A 14,823-nucleotide genomic window follows, 5' to 3' on the forward strand; every position below is an offset into this window, starting at 1 on the left:
TAGTTACATACATACAACCCAAGCTAATAAAAGCGTGTTAAAAATATCCGTTTTTAACAGACTTCAAAAAACGAGGTTTCTCAATTCGAACGTATATATGTTTTTTTATAAATACACAAAACTTCCTATATAGGTTACTATACTCTTTGCTCAAAACTTAGTCCCAAATGGTATTATGTACTGAAACGTTTGCGACCAACCACAATTGTGTATATCACAGTGTAGTATTATTTAAAAGTGTAGCTTCACCCTAAAATAGGACAATTTACTTTCTTCCCGTGATGTTTTAGGAGGAATCTGTAGAACTAAATCCAGAATGCGAGTTTTTCTATGTACGTATTGCACTATGGCCACCAATAAACATTCGAACAACACTCACCTCGACTTAAAACAGGATGTAATACGAAAACAATATAGTAAAATGTTTATATTTCCTTCGACCAGTTATAAAATAAAACAATAAAGTTATGTTAAAAGTGGATTTATTTATAAATAAAATATATTCCACTAACATTAATAAAATAATCTGGCAGCATCGAACCATTACAATAATGTTGGTAACAAAAGACGTCTGAGTTCCATCGTAAGCGCCGCGTCGCCATTACGTATTTACATTGATTTGTTATTCTTCCGATTTCCGTCAAAATCATTAACAAAATAAAATAAATAAAAAAACTAATAGATAATTTTTCCAAAAACGATGGAAGACACTACGATAAAATATAAACTAAAAACTATACAAAAATGCATGATTTAGTGCCTTTTAAACAATATTTTATAGAATAAACATGCGTAACTTTACTAACTTTATAACTTTACAAGCATGCAAGTTTGCAGATATACAAGAAATTCCAGGCGTCACCGTCTATTGTTACCTTAAGATACAGACCAATACAATATCAACAATCGATCAATATCATCTTGCACAGAAATAAATAACTTATGTTATTTATAACAATATATCGCGGGATTTGGTACTTTGTAACTTTTATAATGTCAATGAATCACTTTAGTTTCCTTGCTTTGCATATTTCATTGTACGATTATTAACCTAATTAATCTAAATAAATAAACCCTTCTTAACCTGCATATCCTTCGAATGTTCGCGGTCACTAGTGTGCTTATCTAGAGGTACAAACTTACTTATGAATTCTTAAAACTACAATCGACTATACAGTATGGTGTATCCTTAAAATACTGTAAATTATCAAAAAAATCCCAACCTAGCTTTTAGCCAATGATCATAATGTGTCGAAGGATATGTCAGAATATTATCGAAGGTTCCTACTCGACGCAATTTGCTGTTTAGGATGGTTTAACGTAGATTTGATTCGAGACGTAGATAAAAGAAACATTTTAAACAAGTGTCGAAAATATATACAATAAAAAATATTTATCTCAAATTCAATAATAAAGAAACATGATCACATTATTATTCCAATACTTTAAAAATACATTTCCAAAAAAAATAATTGTTTTTTTAAGCTCTGGTGGCTGAAGTTGAATAACAATAAGTGCCCATACAAATATAACGTATTAAGTCTGTTGGCATATCCTTACCAATCATAAACCAAATAAAAATAATAACAAACATTATTCTTAAACATAATGTGGAATTATCTACAAAAGTGATCCAAGCAGCAAATTGCACGAGTGTTACAATAGTCTACGTGTTCAGAGGATGATGTTGGCGGGGTCCTCGAGGTTCTCCTTGAAAGCCTTCATCCACTGCGCGCCCACCGCGCCGTCGATCACCCGGTGGTCGGCCGACGCCGTGAACGTCACGAATTTCGCCTGACGGAATCTGCAAATTGATATTATTTTACAATCATAGTCCTACAGTATTCGTTTGTGGATACACACACACAGACAATCAATAAAGAACACATAAGTAGAGTATAAGATTAAGAATAAGATTTACAACATTATGCACTTTGCCGGACAAACTCTTGAGGCCCACATTTTGTACATGTTTACTCCAGACTATGTCCAAGTGGATGCTATAAGGACATATAAATGACCACACAAACCCGAAACAGAAATATAATTTTATTATTGTTTAAATAATTAACAACCAAAAATCTTTAATCTTAATAATTAATCTTTAAAAATAAATTGCTTTCATTCTTCGTGTCCCACTGATGGGCACCTGTCTGTCCTAGTGACTGAAGCATACTCCACCACATATTTGGAGAGCGAAAGCTTACTTTACCACTCTACTACTACCAAATGAATACAGAAAATTTACTTACCCTTGGGGATCATTTTTGTCGGGAATAACAAGGTCTTGAACACCACCACAAGCGATGATGAAGCATTGTGGAGGGTTGATGATAGCGTTGAACATTGTAATGCCTGAAATTTTATATTGCATTAGTAACTGCATTTTCCTAACATCGTACATTATATTTTTGCTATAATTATGACATTTAAAAGTGAGAGAGGTAGACTATACCTGGTGCAATACATCGCGAATTGGAAGATTTCTCACACCTTTAAGTTTTTTTTAAGAACTTGGGCTTTTAAGTTTCTTATCAAATATTTCCTTCACAATTATAGAAAGTGACAAATAATTACTAATACGTAGAATAGAGATATGTGCCTGGGATTCGAACCTTGAACCACCCGATTGACAAACCACTAAATGATCATTGTTATTGTAATACAATAATATGCTACAATGTAACTCACCAAACATGCCAAGGTTGGAGACAGTAACGGTACCGCCCTGGAACTCTGGTGGAGTCAGTTTGCCATCCTTAGCCTTCTGCGCCAGCTCCTTCATGTTGGTGGAGATGTCGATGACGCCACGAGAGTCCGCGTTGAACACGATCGGCGTGATCAGACCAGTGGGCGTCGCCACCGCAACGCTCACGTCCACGTTCGAGAATCTGGTGAGAAACGTTGGTACGTCACATACATAAATGTAGGGTTGTAGGAAAAAATTAAAAACGTTTTTCAACGTAAAATGTTACAAACTATATAGTTGCGTAAAAGTACCATTTTCGCTCAAAATTAGGTTCAGTTGTTTAGTGATCAAAAATTGAGATATTTTTAAAAACGTGTCTCAACGTAAAATGTTACAAACTGTATGGTTGCGTAAAACTATTTTCACTCAAATTTAGATTCAGTTGTTTAGGTTTTATGTGATATTCTGCAAACACGCTTACTATGCTCTCATGATAAACAGGAAAATTATTAATATCCCATATCTGACTTTGTAAAATTCATTATTGGACATTTTTACCCATTTTCCTTAGGTTACCTATCCACGTTCCATTCATCTTTCAACATAATATTTTGAAACAAGGAAACAACAAAATAAATTGCAAAATTTTAAAAGCCTTAAAAATCGCTCCTACGCTCAAAAATGTAGTGAAAAATATAGTCCATTAGTGCATATCTCAATGTTTATACTTTGTTATGATTCTAAGTCAGTGTCAAACATAAAGATTAGATAAGAGATACTCACTGTCGAATGTACGTTTCCATCCAGTGAGCGTTTACAGCGGGGACTCGCTTGCATGCCGCCGCCACTGCCTTCACTATGAAGTCGTTTACGGAAATCTGAAAAAATAAATATTCGATTTTGTTTAACTATCATGTACTTGTAAGATATCGTACACCTCGAACATTTCGTTTAGCAAAATTAATATAGAATAATAAGAATTGCTTAAGATAACCTTTTACAATTTCTCAATGACGATTGACGACATTTCTTATTATAATATTGGTGGATTCTTTAGATAAAGATCAACAACATTTTTATAATTCCATATTGTAAGGATCTTTCTCATTCTGGCTCTCACTAATTCTCTGGTTGCAGCTTTAAGTGCCTTAGTAGGTTTTCTTCCAACTCTTCAAGCTTCTAATAACATTAATTCACTCCTTACAAACCCCATGTTTTCTTTACTATGTTTAGAACGCTCACCTTAACTCCAGCCTTCTCCTTCTCGAGCCGGTCGTTGACAGCCTTCCTCATGGCGAGGGTCTTCTCGATATTGACGGTGGCGGACAGCTGGTAGTGGGGGATGGTTTGCTTGGCCTGGGACAGTCTCTTCGCGATGGTTTCCCTCATGGTGGTGAGCGGGATGTCGACGAAGGCGGCGCCGGGAGCGGGCGCAGGTGCGGCTGCGGCGGGAGCTGCGGCGGGGGCGCCTGCGAGATCACCACTTTTCAGCGACCCGTATAGCCCAGAGCCTTGCCCTGTGTCAATCATGCAACACGTCACGCTCAACTCCACGTCTATACCACTATAGACGGTCTCTAACACAGACCTGTATTTATTTTGGGTAATAATCTCACACGTTTATAAAGATCAAGATGATTCTAAAGTTTTGATATACTAAAGGTTTAGATATAGGTCTGTGGTCTATAAGTGAGCTTAAGAGTTAGTGTATTGTAAAAAACGAAAAAATAAAACAACATTAAATTCGGGATAAGAAGATTAATCTACGCATGTCGTATGGCACCATTTTTTTCTCCGCAATCCAGTGAATAACTGGATTGAACTGGTGTAATACGAAAGTAAGTAGATTGGACTACTGCCAATTTTAAAAATCGGTTAATATCCAGTAAAAACCAGCTATATAATAAAAATGATATCATAACTTAAATTACATGAATATCAAAAAATAAGCAATTTAAATTAAGATTCACGATCCTATCAAATAAAGTCTTCAACGGCTGATAGCATGACATCTACTAGACTTATGATGTTGATCAATTTAAATTGATAGATCAGCATAAAAACACGTGCAATATTACGAGTATAATGCAAAACCGACTACATTTGAAAGGCAATCTTTGAGCTAATAGTATGATGATTAAAATCAGTGAATGTCAAATGATGTGGTGGGTTTTAATCTATGAATTTTCTATGATTTTCTTTGTGTTATTAGAAAACGTACAAGAAATAAGTAAAAATAAAATGTAAGTTAACATACTATTATTTTACATTTTCGTTATTTTCATCTTCAAAAAAATTATAGAGGTGGATTTATTATTTCAGAGCCAGACAGAAACTAGGAAGTAAGTTGTTGTTATACCACAGCATCATTAACAATTATTGTCCCACTATTCCTCTGAGGAATATGGAGCCGTGTCAAAACCAGAATTACATAGGTTCACATAACTCACCACCAAGTCGAATGTTCTTGATCTCGGCCAATCGCCTAGCCATGGGGCTGGCGTAGACCCTGCCGGCGGGGGCGGCGGCCGCGGCCGCGGCGGGGGCGGCGGGGGCTGGTGCGGCGGGCGCGGGTGCTGAGGGAGCTGCGGGCGCTGCGGCCGCGGGGGGAGGGGCTGCGGCCGCTAGTGGTGTAATACAAAGGTTTAGTACACAACTTATGAGAACAAATATGAATGTCCGTAGGGAGTTAGGGACAGCTAGCAATAGCACCTGGTGAAAAAAAATTATGTGAAGCATCACAAGTTTCACTTTAGAACGTAAAATGGCAATAAGATTTAATGTAACAATGAATTAGTTTCTTTAAATCAAATTGCAATTAGTATCCTTTACGCAAAACACGCTTTAAATGATAACTTAGTAATGTTCACATAACTAAGTCGGAAAATTATGAAGCTTTTTAAAGAAATATTTAAAATACCAATGCCGTATTACATAAGGTGTAAATACATAAATAAATCATTATGTAATGTAAAAAATAAAAATACTTTTGAGTGCAAAGAACAACTTTTTTGCATAAATAGCATTGCTTTTCACATAGTAGTGAAGTTACACATAGCTTAAATAAGAATAAAAGACATTAACTTAATTTATCTGATACGAGGGTGCGTTTTTAAGTCCGCGGAATGGCAGGGTTGGAGGGGGGATAGCGGGCTCGTTAAGGGCGGTACGTGTTAAGTGACTCATAAATAGTATAAATATAAAGTTTTATCACAATTGCATCATTAGTTTTAAAACTATCGACAATTAAACAACTCAATCCGGAAGAAAATTGGAAGTATGGAGAAAATCGAGCATCGCGCCGTTATAAAGTTCCTTACCAAGCAAGGAAAGTCTGTGCAAATCATAATGGAAGAGATGTCATCGGTTTACGGGGACTCTTGCCCTGGAAAAACGATGGTTTACAAGTGGAACAACCTTTTTAAGCAAGGCAGGGATTCACTTGAAGACGACCCACGACCAGGACGGTCTGTTGAGGTGACCATTCCGGAAACGATAGCGGAAGTCGAAAAATTAGTACAGCGCGTTGAATGTTCCCGTGCGTTTTTGAACCTCTGTGGAGAAGATAAGGATATTGTACTGAATCGAATTGTTACTGGAGATGAAACTTGGGTTCACCATTATGAACCTGAGTCTAAACAAGACTCCATGCAGTGGCATAAAAAGGGTACAGCACCTCCTAAAAAGTTTAAGGTGTCACAATCGGCCGGCAAACTCATGGCGACAGTCTTTTGGGATGCAGAAGGAATTTTGTTAATAGATTACAAAGATAAAGGTGTCTCTATAACCGGAGAATATTACGCAACAATCTTGGAGCGGTTAAAAGAAGCCATCAAAGAAAAAAGACGAGGAAAATTATCCAGAGGTGTCCTGCTGTTGCACGACAATGCGCCCGTACACAAGAGCCGTATTGCACTGGCTGCCCTGCATAAGGTGGGCTTTGATATTTTAAATCACCCACCCTATAGTCCAGACCTGGCTCCCAGCGATTATTATCTCTTTCCAAAAATGAAAAAAGAGCTTCGTGGAAAGAAATTTTCTACAGACGAAGAAGTAAAGGACGCAATTTCCTCCTATTTTTCCGACAAGGACAAAACATTTTTTTATGAGGGTTTAAATAAGTTAATACAAAGATCTGAAAAATGCATTCGTCTTGCAGGAGAATATGTAGAAAAAGAAAAATAATTTTGACATTTTATTTTCGCTCCTTGTCCCTCATTCCGCGAACTTAAAAACGTACCCTCGTACCTGTTATGTTATAATAAGGAATGGTTATTTTATGTGCAACATCAATTAAACTCATTAACAATGCATGGAAATGATACAATTTAAAAATATTATACTTGTGGAATGTGGAAGTAATTATATTTACCTTTGGGTTTGGGAGCAGGCTTTGAAGGAGTACCAGTGGCTGTGGGTGACAATCAGGAGTTAATAACCACATGCAAATGTTTCTAATTAACCAACATTAATTTCTTTTATACATCATTAAGAGAATTCCAACTCATACATGCAATACTATGAAGATATTCATTATTAGGCCTTTATTAACAAATTATTGTTTGGAGAAATGTGTCCCACAAATTGTATGACATATCATTATGAACATTTATGGATTTGATGTAACAAAATATAAAATTTTTAGTAGATAACCTTATAAAAAACACCCAGTTATATATTATTCAATACATGCTTTGAGGACTATATTCATATTATAAACAAAAAAACAATATTTTGTAGAATATCCTGAAATTTGTATTGTATACTCACAATCATCCTTGAAATCTTTGAAAGCAGCAACATCGGCTTGGTTCTCGACAATGATACATAGCATTTTACCAACCGGTACACCCTTAGTTCCAGCAGGAATCAAAATTTTAGCCAGATAGCCCTCTTCAGGGGTCTCAAATCCCATGGTCGCTTTGTCGGTTTCAATCTCACACAGAAGATCACCTATGGATTTAACAAGCTGCTTATTGACAGTAATACCATATTTTAAACATATACAGTAAACTTTATATTGCATTCAGGATACAATAACAAAAATTGGTTTGATTTAATACAATTTGTATAAGAATACTTTGCATGTTTACATGTTTTCATTGGTAAAACTTGGTATTACATTTAAATATGAGTTTTAAGCACATAGCTAATAGTTTTTATTGCTTGAATTCACACAATATTTTCACAAACTTCTTTTTTAGAACTAAAAATATGTTTTTGCACGAATTAACTATGTAGTAACTAGTTATGTGATAAATTACATAGATCTATTAGAGGTCAACTTTCAATGTTGAATACTAAGTACATTCTTATCAATCTTAGTATGCAGATTGTATTATATAACATTATATAATAAATTCTTACAACTATGTTTATTCTATTAACATTATACATCTATACTATAAAGCATTTCCTAGTCTATGAGCAAATTTTGAAAATTTTAAGAGAGAATGAACCCATAAGATTCATCTTTATCCTGCATAAAGGAACTTCTACAAACTTAGTCTTACAATTAAGTATAGTCCGCGCCAAACTGCTAGTCTGCTCTGAAGTTGTTTCGAGCAGGTGTTATGATACAATTTTCTAAGGCAATGCAATTCATTTCTATATTCAGAGCCGACTAGCAGTTTTATGCGGACTACACCTGATTTGAAAAAGAATTCATATTTAGAATCTGAACTAAAAATTCAGTTTCACGCTAGATAACCTGGTTCAGATACAATGCATGCCATAGGGCTGGTGTGCATATTAGAATGTTAATATTTTTAGTAGTAAAGAAGTAAGAATGTAAGGGAATCTAGAACCAGTTGTTGACAAAACTGGAAGCCCTACCAACTAAGCTAATCCTATTCATACTGAAAGCAAACCTATGTTCAACAGAAGCACAATAGTGGGTAAATCAAGTCAATAAGCTAGGATAATTTGAACTGTAACTCTTGTTACCTAATATTAAATTTTTTAGGGGTAAAATACATGATATATGGTGGATTGCAAGGGAACAATAATCATATAATTATATGAATATATGAATTTCTTAAACCTACAATAATCAGACATAGCAAGTAGTAATATTTAGAATGTGAGTCAGTTGATTTACCAAATGTTTGTACAAATATTTAATATTTTAAAAATTAAAATTGATTTCTTTTTATTTTTACCTTCAGAAAGTTTATCACCCTCTTTCTTTTCCCAACTGACAATGGAGCCGCTCTCCATAGTGGGTGACAAGGCTGGCAGTTTCACCTTGTTGTGTGGAGGCAGGTCTGAGTAATATCTCATCTGTATGGTCCATTGTGGCGCTAATACAATCTTCTTGTTGGACGGTGATAGTAATCTAGAAATATTCTTTATCATTATTTGTGTAAGCTGTAGATAGTTATGAACATTTAAATATTCAAGGCCTGTTATTTACACATCATAAATAATGCTCCACCTAAAATGTTATAGATATATTGAGTTCTGAGAGGTGCAAAAGATTTGCCTACATGTACAATTTCTATTTGGAGAGTTATTATTTTTTATATTTATTATTCTCCTTTTGCAATTAATGGTGAATATGAAACACCTGTTGTATCTAGATGTAGGAAGCTGCTTACAGAGTCACAGTTTTATATAAGATTGTATTAACAAACTAACTTTATAGTCCTGATATACCTGTTATTGATTGAAACTATTCAATGCTGAACTCCATATACTAGATCCGTTTCTACTTAAAGCCAGTCAAATGTGTTGTCACCCCTGAGGAAACCTCATACATAATTCTTTCCTGTAGTGCTTTATTTATTGAGCTGGTTAACTTAAGATAAGGTTTAGTCTATACTAATATTATAAAGAGGAAAACTTTGTTTGTTTGTTTGATTGTAATGAATAGGCTCAAAAACTACTAGACCGATTTTAAAAATTCTTTCACCATTCAAAAGCTACATTATCCACGAGTAACATAGGCTATATTTTATATGAAATATTTTTGATAAATAGATTTTGAGGCAGTACAAAGTTTGCCGGGTAAGCTAGTATTTGATAAAGTTTCTAACTATAGACTACATGGGTACTTTACTTACACTTACATTGTTAGTATACGAATAATCCTTCATCTTACAGTGTGTAAATATTGACTGATAAAACATGTAGAAAGTAAACCACATTCAGCTGATTACTATACCTTCAGATTCTAATCAAGTTATATCAGACATATGGCAAGCATTGAAGCTTTTAAACTATGCTGAACTCCAAAGAGTACATAGGAATTATTTAAAAATTTTGAATTAGTATAATCTGATCGACCGGAACCTCCTCAACTCTTAAGCATGTTTCGCGAATGACACTTCTCAAGGCAAACCATTGACGTTTTGGTTATGCAATTCGCACCGCATATGTAGACAAGTTTGCGAAAAATACGATGTATATTTTAAAGTTATACGTAATAAAGAGATATTTTACTATAGAATACCATATTTGGATCAATATAATGCTGCGAAATACCATCCTTAAATTCAACTTACTTGTTAGAATGTTTTCTTCTTGCCAACTCTGTGCTTATACATCTCGTGACATTACAACGTATAGCCTTTTTTAGGCTCTCTGTTAATACCTGGTTTCGTACAAGAATCGTTCGCAACATTTCTGAAAATAATTTCACTATACCTAATCCGTCCAAATAATAGGACGGTTTTATATAAAACCGAAAGATCGACCTTTACGGATTTGTAGGTCGTTGAAATGGAAGTCGTCCCTGACAGATGACAGTGACAATGACAGAAAATGTTTTAAATATTTTCTTTTTTATAAAACAAGCTAGCAAAAATTTTATTTACAGCAAATTCATTAATTATTATAATATAGGATATATTATAATATTTATTATCCTATATTATAATATTTATTAAGAATATAACTTTATACCAAGCGGGATAGAGTCTATCAGATATTATTTATTTCCATATTAAACCTTTATATAATTTACAAGCTTTGTATATAACGAGCAGCCCTATCTTTAAATTGATTGCAACTTTATTAACTGTGGTCAAATTGACATTTGAATGTCACTTACAATACGACACTATCTGTCAATTCTCTTTTTCTGTCAACAATACTGTTAGGCAGGTTCCTTTAAAATGGTGAGAAAGTTATTTCTAAATATTAATGAAATCACGGACTATTTTTCTTAAAAATATGATCAGTTGAAGTGTTTAGTGACAATGCTGCGACAAATAATTCATATTTTGGGACTAAATGCACTAGAAGTGTTTCTCTAAAAGTTTACACCACTGACCGCTCGACGTTATTTTCAGGCCAAGCGTACGAAAAAGGTTGGAATTACTGGCAAATATGGCACACGTTACGGTGCCTCACTGCGTAAAATGGTCAAGAAGATGGAAGTCACGCAACACGCAAAATATACTTGCTCATTCTGTGGAAAGGTTAGTTGTCATCCATACTATCGATGTTCCTGCTAGAAGTTTTGACTCAAAGACTAAGTTTATATGTACCATAAAGAACACACATAATATACAATCTTTTACGGCGTAACAAATCTGAAAGAACAGTTAAAGCCTAATTTGATTTTGGTTTACAATACCGTAATAATATAAACATTACTGTGTATGATGAATAATTTTGAGATATCATATCATCTTTAATGTTTGCATGTATATTTAGTACTCCTTATGAATGTAATTGTACCTGAATGTCAGATTCTGTTATGTTCTACTATAAATACTTTAAACTTTTGAACAAATATATATGCTTACCAAGTTTCCTAACCTATCATTTGTAAAACTTGCTAATAAATAAGCAAAGATGTATGATTTTACCTACAATTACTACAATTTTCAGTTGGACAGTCTGATTTTAATATTAAATATGTACTATGGTAGCTGAGTTCTGGTATAAAAGGTGTGGTAAGCGACAACATGAACTATCCGAGTTGTCTCTAGAGTTACTAATGTATCTGTCTATACCTTACTGCGAGTAAAGCTCCAATCCTATTCAGCCGTTAAAGTTGTCTGGCCAGCAATAGCTACTTGCTATTAGGTAGATATTATTCATTTGGTACTTGTATGCTATAAAATAAATGTCAATAATTATAAAGAAAAATGGACAACTAAAATACAACAAATCATGGTTCTGTTATAAATATTTTCCAGGATGCCATGAAACGTTCCTGTGTTGGCATCTGGTCTTGCAAGCGTTGTAAGAGGACTGTGGCAGGAGGAGCATGGGTGTTCTCAACAACCGCTGCCTCCTCATGCAGGTCTGCTGTCAGAAGGTTGCGTGAAGTCAAGTAAACATTTAATTTTAAGACAATAAACAAAAGCTAAAAAATATGCTGTTTTCTTTTGTACATCCAACCATACCAATTTGTGGTATAAAAAATAAAAAGAAATGCTTGCTGATCAACCAACATCTGTTTGTTTGAGATAACATTTCTGTTATCAACATGTCCATGTCATATAACTGGGTAAATTTAACATATTTGATAGGTTGACTTATGCACACTTATCTGTCAAGTGTTTTTGCTTTACTAAGAGGATTGTTAAAAAATAAACATTATTTTATGATCTGCTCAGCACTTTAAAAGTAGAACTGACTAACAGAATAAAGTATTATATTCTTGGACTGTGGAATTTTACACAAGTTTCTTGTATCATGTAGGTAAGAATAGATTATTGAAAAGTTATCCTCAAAGGGGCAGAACAAATGCATAACTTTGCTGTGGTAATAAAATAACTATCATAATTCAATAACATTTCTTTTATTGTTAAGTACAAAAGTAGGTATGTTGGGACATAGTAAAAATATAATTTTTGATATGCAAAAATGTAGCACCAATATACAACTTTTTATAGTTTGGTTTCAAACTAAATTTTCTTTACATTGAAAAAAAAACAATCACTATACGAAAACAATATGTACATACTTTGTCAAGTTATAAATTTAATGTCTTTTGTATGGAATCTATACACATACTTTAAATACACAAAAAGGTTTAAATAAAATTACACGCAGAATATTATGCTTTTAGATTCATGGTTAAATATTTTTAAAATAGTGTCTCAGTAAAATCTATTTAAAACTAAATTTAACAAAAGCCACTAAGAGCAAGACCATAAGATATTGTGGCCACCATTTTAAGATTAAAAATATAATACTTAAAACACAATAAAGATAACATTCCGTGACACACATACACACATTTGTAGGTAATTCAATCCCCTAAGTCACTGTCCTTATCTCCTATAGCATATAGAATATGAAATGCTATACCTAGAAACGCTGTACCAAGCAAATCTCCAAGTGCAGTCAAATATGGGATAGCTGAATTATCGGGATCCATTCCAAGTTTCCACATCCAGATTACCATGTAATGACTTATAACTAATAGCAGGAGAACTTGCAACAATGCAGCAGACATGTAAATTAAAATAAATATAGGTGTGACAGATGTGTGACCAGCTTGCACGGCAGCTATTGTGTAAACAAATATTAACTGGCTGGGTATCACCATTAGCAATAACAATCTGCTTGTGTTCCCTAAAACTGAACCCTCCTTCTGACCAGTGTGGAAAGTTGTTGATAACCTCGAGGCATGCACTGCTACCATATTGCCTCCAATACCATTTATGACTAACTGAAATACAGCTATACCCTTGTAATTAGACACAGTGTAGTCTAATATCAATCCTCCAGCACTACTGATGACCATTGCAGACACAACTGGAACCCAGCCTTCATCCAATGCCTGTTTTGTAAAATCATTCTTCCAGGCAATATAACCACAAATTGGTACAAGGGCAGCACCAATGAATATAATCACACCAGCTAAAAATATGCTTGTGTCAATAGATTTATACAATATAGATGCTATGGAGGACAATAGGGCTAAAGTAGTTAAATCTCCTAGACTGGCTGCAATTGGTGTTGCTATATTATCTGGATTTATATTCACCCTCTTAGATATGACAATGACACCAATCATAATTAGCCCTAACACAAAGCTTGCTAATGATGCTGTAAGTACACTCGAGGCACATAGTAACATGGCATGTCCGATAGAAAACTTGCCATCAGGTATCCAGCCCATGGCCACTGCAGCCATTGCAGCTAAGAAACCCACAAGAACTGCCTGGCATTGAATGAGGCACAGGTTACCAATAACCAAGCTATTTAGATGCGTGTCAAGGTGCCCTAGGTGAGCGTGAGTAGAAAGGCGAGATGCTAAAGTCATTTCCAAATTACCCTTCAATCCGAGAAGCGCAGGCACTAGGATATACACTTCAGATACTTCCTCGAAGACTTTCCAGTGTTGTACTCGATCGAGTAACAGGCTGGCCGCCACCATTCCATAGCCGGCGAGCAGAAAGGATATAAACATTTGAACTCCGGCGACCCATGAATTTTCTTTTCCATGTTTTATATCGGGCGGTTTATTCTCGTTAATAAGTTGACAATTATCAGCATTCATTTCGGTTTCACTAGTATGCACTGAACTTCGTGTGGTCCTAGAATTGTTATTCTTGATTCGATTCATGATTAGTAATGGATTTATCAATTACGAAACCACGTAAGCATTAATACAGACATAGTGTCTATAAAATGAAATAATAAACTTCTTGTTTGACCGCAGTCTATTTTAAGTAGCTCCTATGTTGAATTGTTGACATGACAATGTCACATATGACAACTTGTTGATTTTAGTTTTTTATCAAATCAAGATAAAACAACACAACATACATCATTTACATGCTGTAAAAATTAACAAATTATTTCGTGTGTCTTGCGGATTTTGTTCCGAGGATTTTGTAAACCTCCGTTAGGAGTTTGGAGTATAGGTCTTCTGGGTCTTCATCTATGTTGGAAATAGCCACACACAGTTCTTCAAGTAAAAAGTTTTTTCGCTTTTACGTCATTTATAAGAAATAATAAAAATAGAATTTACGTTATTCGTTAATCAAATGAGTAATATTTAACATTTCTATTAGAGATTCATAGTAAATACTTTTGACATCGTAGCTGTTGTATATGGTTACTATACTCTTTGGCTTACTATACTCTTTGCATCCTAGCACAGAACAGAACAACTTATACTTTCGTGTTCTGTGAATACTATACCACAGTATAAGGATCTATAC

At 34.4% G+C, this 14,823-nt stretch overlaps 3 protein-coding genes across 3 annotated transcripts; 1 reads left to right on the top strand and 2 right to left on the bottom strand.

Moving 5' to 3' along the window:
* Positions 1-465: 465 nt before the first annotated feature.
* muc (dihydrolipoamide S-acetyltransferase muc) lies at positions 466-10,440 on the bottom strand. Its single transcript, XM_073089013.1, is given in 10 exon segments — positions 466-1,804; positions 2,253-2,355; positions 2,692-2,891; positions 3,473-3,567; positions 3,938-4,208; positions 5,183-5,217; positions 5,219-5,313; positions 7,460-7,642; positions 8,851-9,026; positions 10,195-10,440. Coding segments are annotated over 10 exon segments (1,407 nt in total). The 5' UTR covers positions 10,314-10,440; the 3' UTR covers positions 466-1,674.
* A 250-nt stretch (positions 10,441-10,690) lies between these two features.
* Positions 10,691-12,095, top strand: RpL37A (ribosomal protein L37A). The gene is made up of 3 exons (XM_073088504.1): positions 10,691-10,809; positions 10,984-11,112; positions 11,839-12,095. The coding sequence occupies exons 1-3, from the start codon at positions 10,807-10,809 to the stop codon at positions 11,977-11,979; spliced, it is 273 nt and encodes a 90-aa protein (XP_072944605.1). The 5' UTR covers positions 10,691-10,806; the 3' UTR covers positions 11,980-12,095.
* Positions 12,096-12,424: 329 nt separating this feature from the next.
* Positions 12,425-14,422, bottom strand: LOC140753734 (solute carrier family 41 member 1). The gene has a single exon (XM_073088503.1). The coding sequence runs from the start codon at positions 14,220-14,222 to the stop codon at positions 12,900-12,902; it is 1,323 nt and encodes a 440-aa protein (XP_072944604.1). The 5' UTR covers positions 14,223-14,422; the 3' UTR covers positions 12,425-12,899.
* Positions 14,423-14,823: the final 401 nt, after the last annotated feature.

This window comes from Epargyreus clarus, unplaced genomic scaffold, assembly GCF_041222505.1.
Source record: "Epargyreus clarus isolate Ecla_fem2 unplaced genomic scaffold, WU_Ecla_fem_2.2 ptg000027l, whole genome shotgun sequence".
Taxonomy (NCBI): Eukaryota; Metazoa; Arthropoda; class Insecta; order Lepidoptera; family Hesperiidae; genus Epargyreus; species Epargyreus clarus.

Excerpts from the sequence above, each read along its gene's own strand:
- RpL37A (XM_073088504.1), top strand. Across the intron at positions 11,113-11,838 it reads CTTGCTCATTCTGTGGAAAG|GATGCCATGAAACGTTCCTG; the intron begins GTTAGTTGTCAT and ends AATATTTTCCAG.
- LOC140753734 (XM_073088503.1), bottom strand. The coding sequence starts at position 14,222 with ATGAATCGAATCAAGAATAACAATTCTAGGACCACACGAAGTTCAGTG.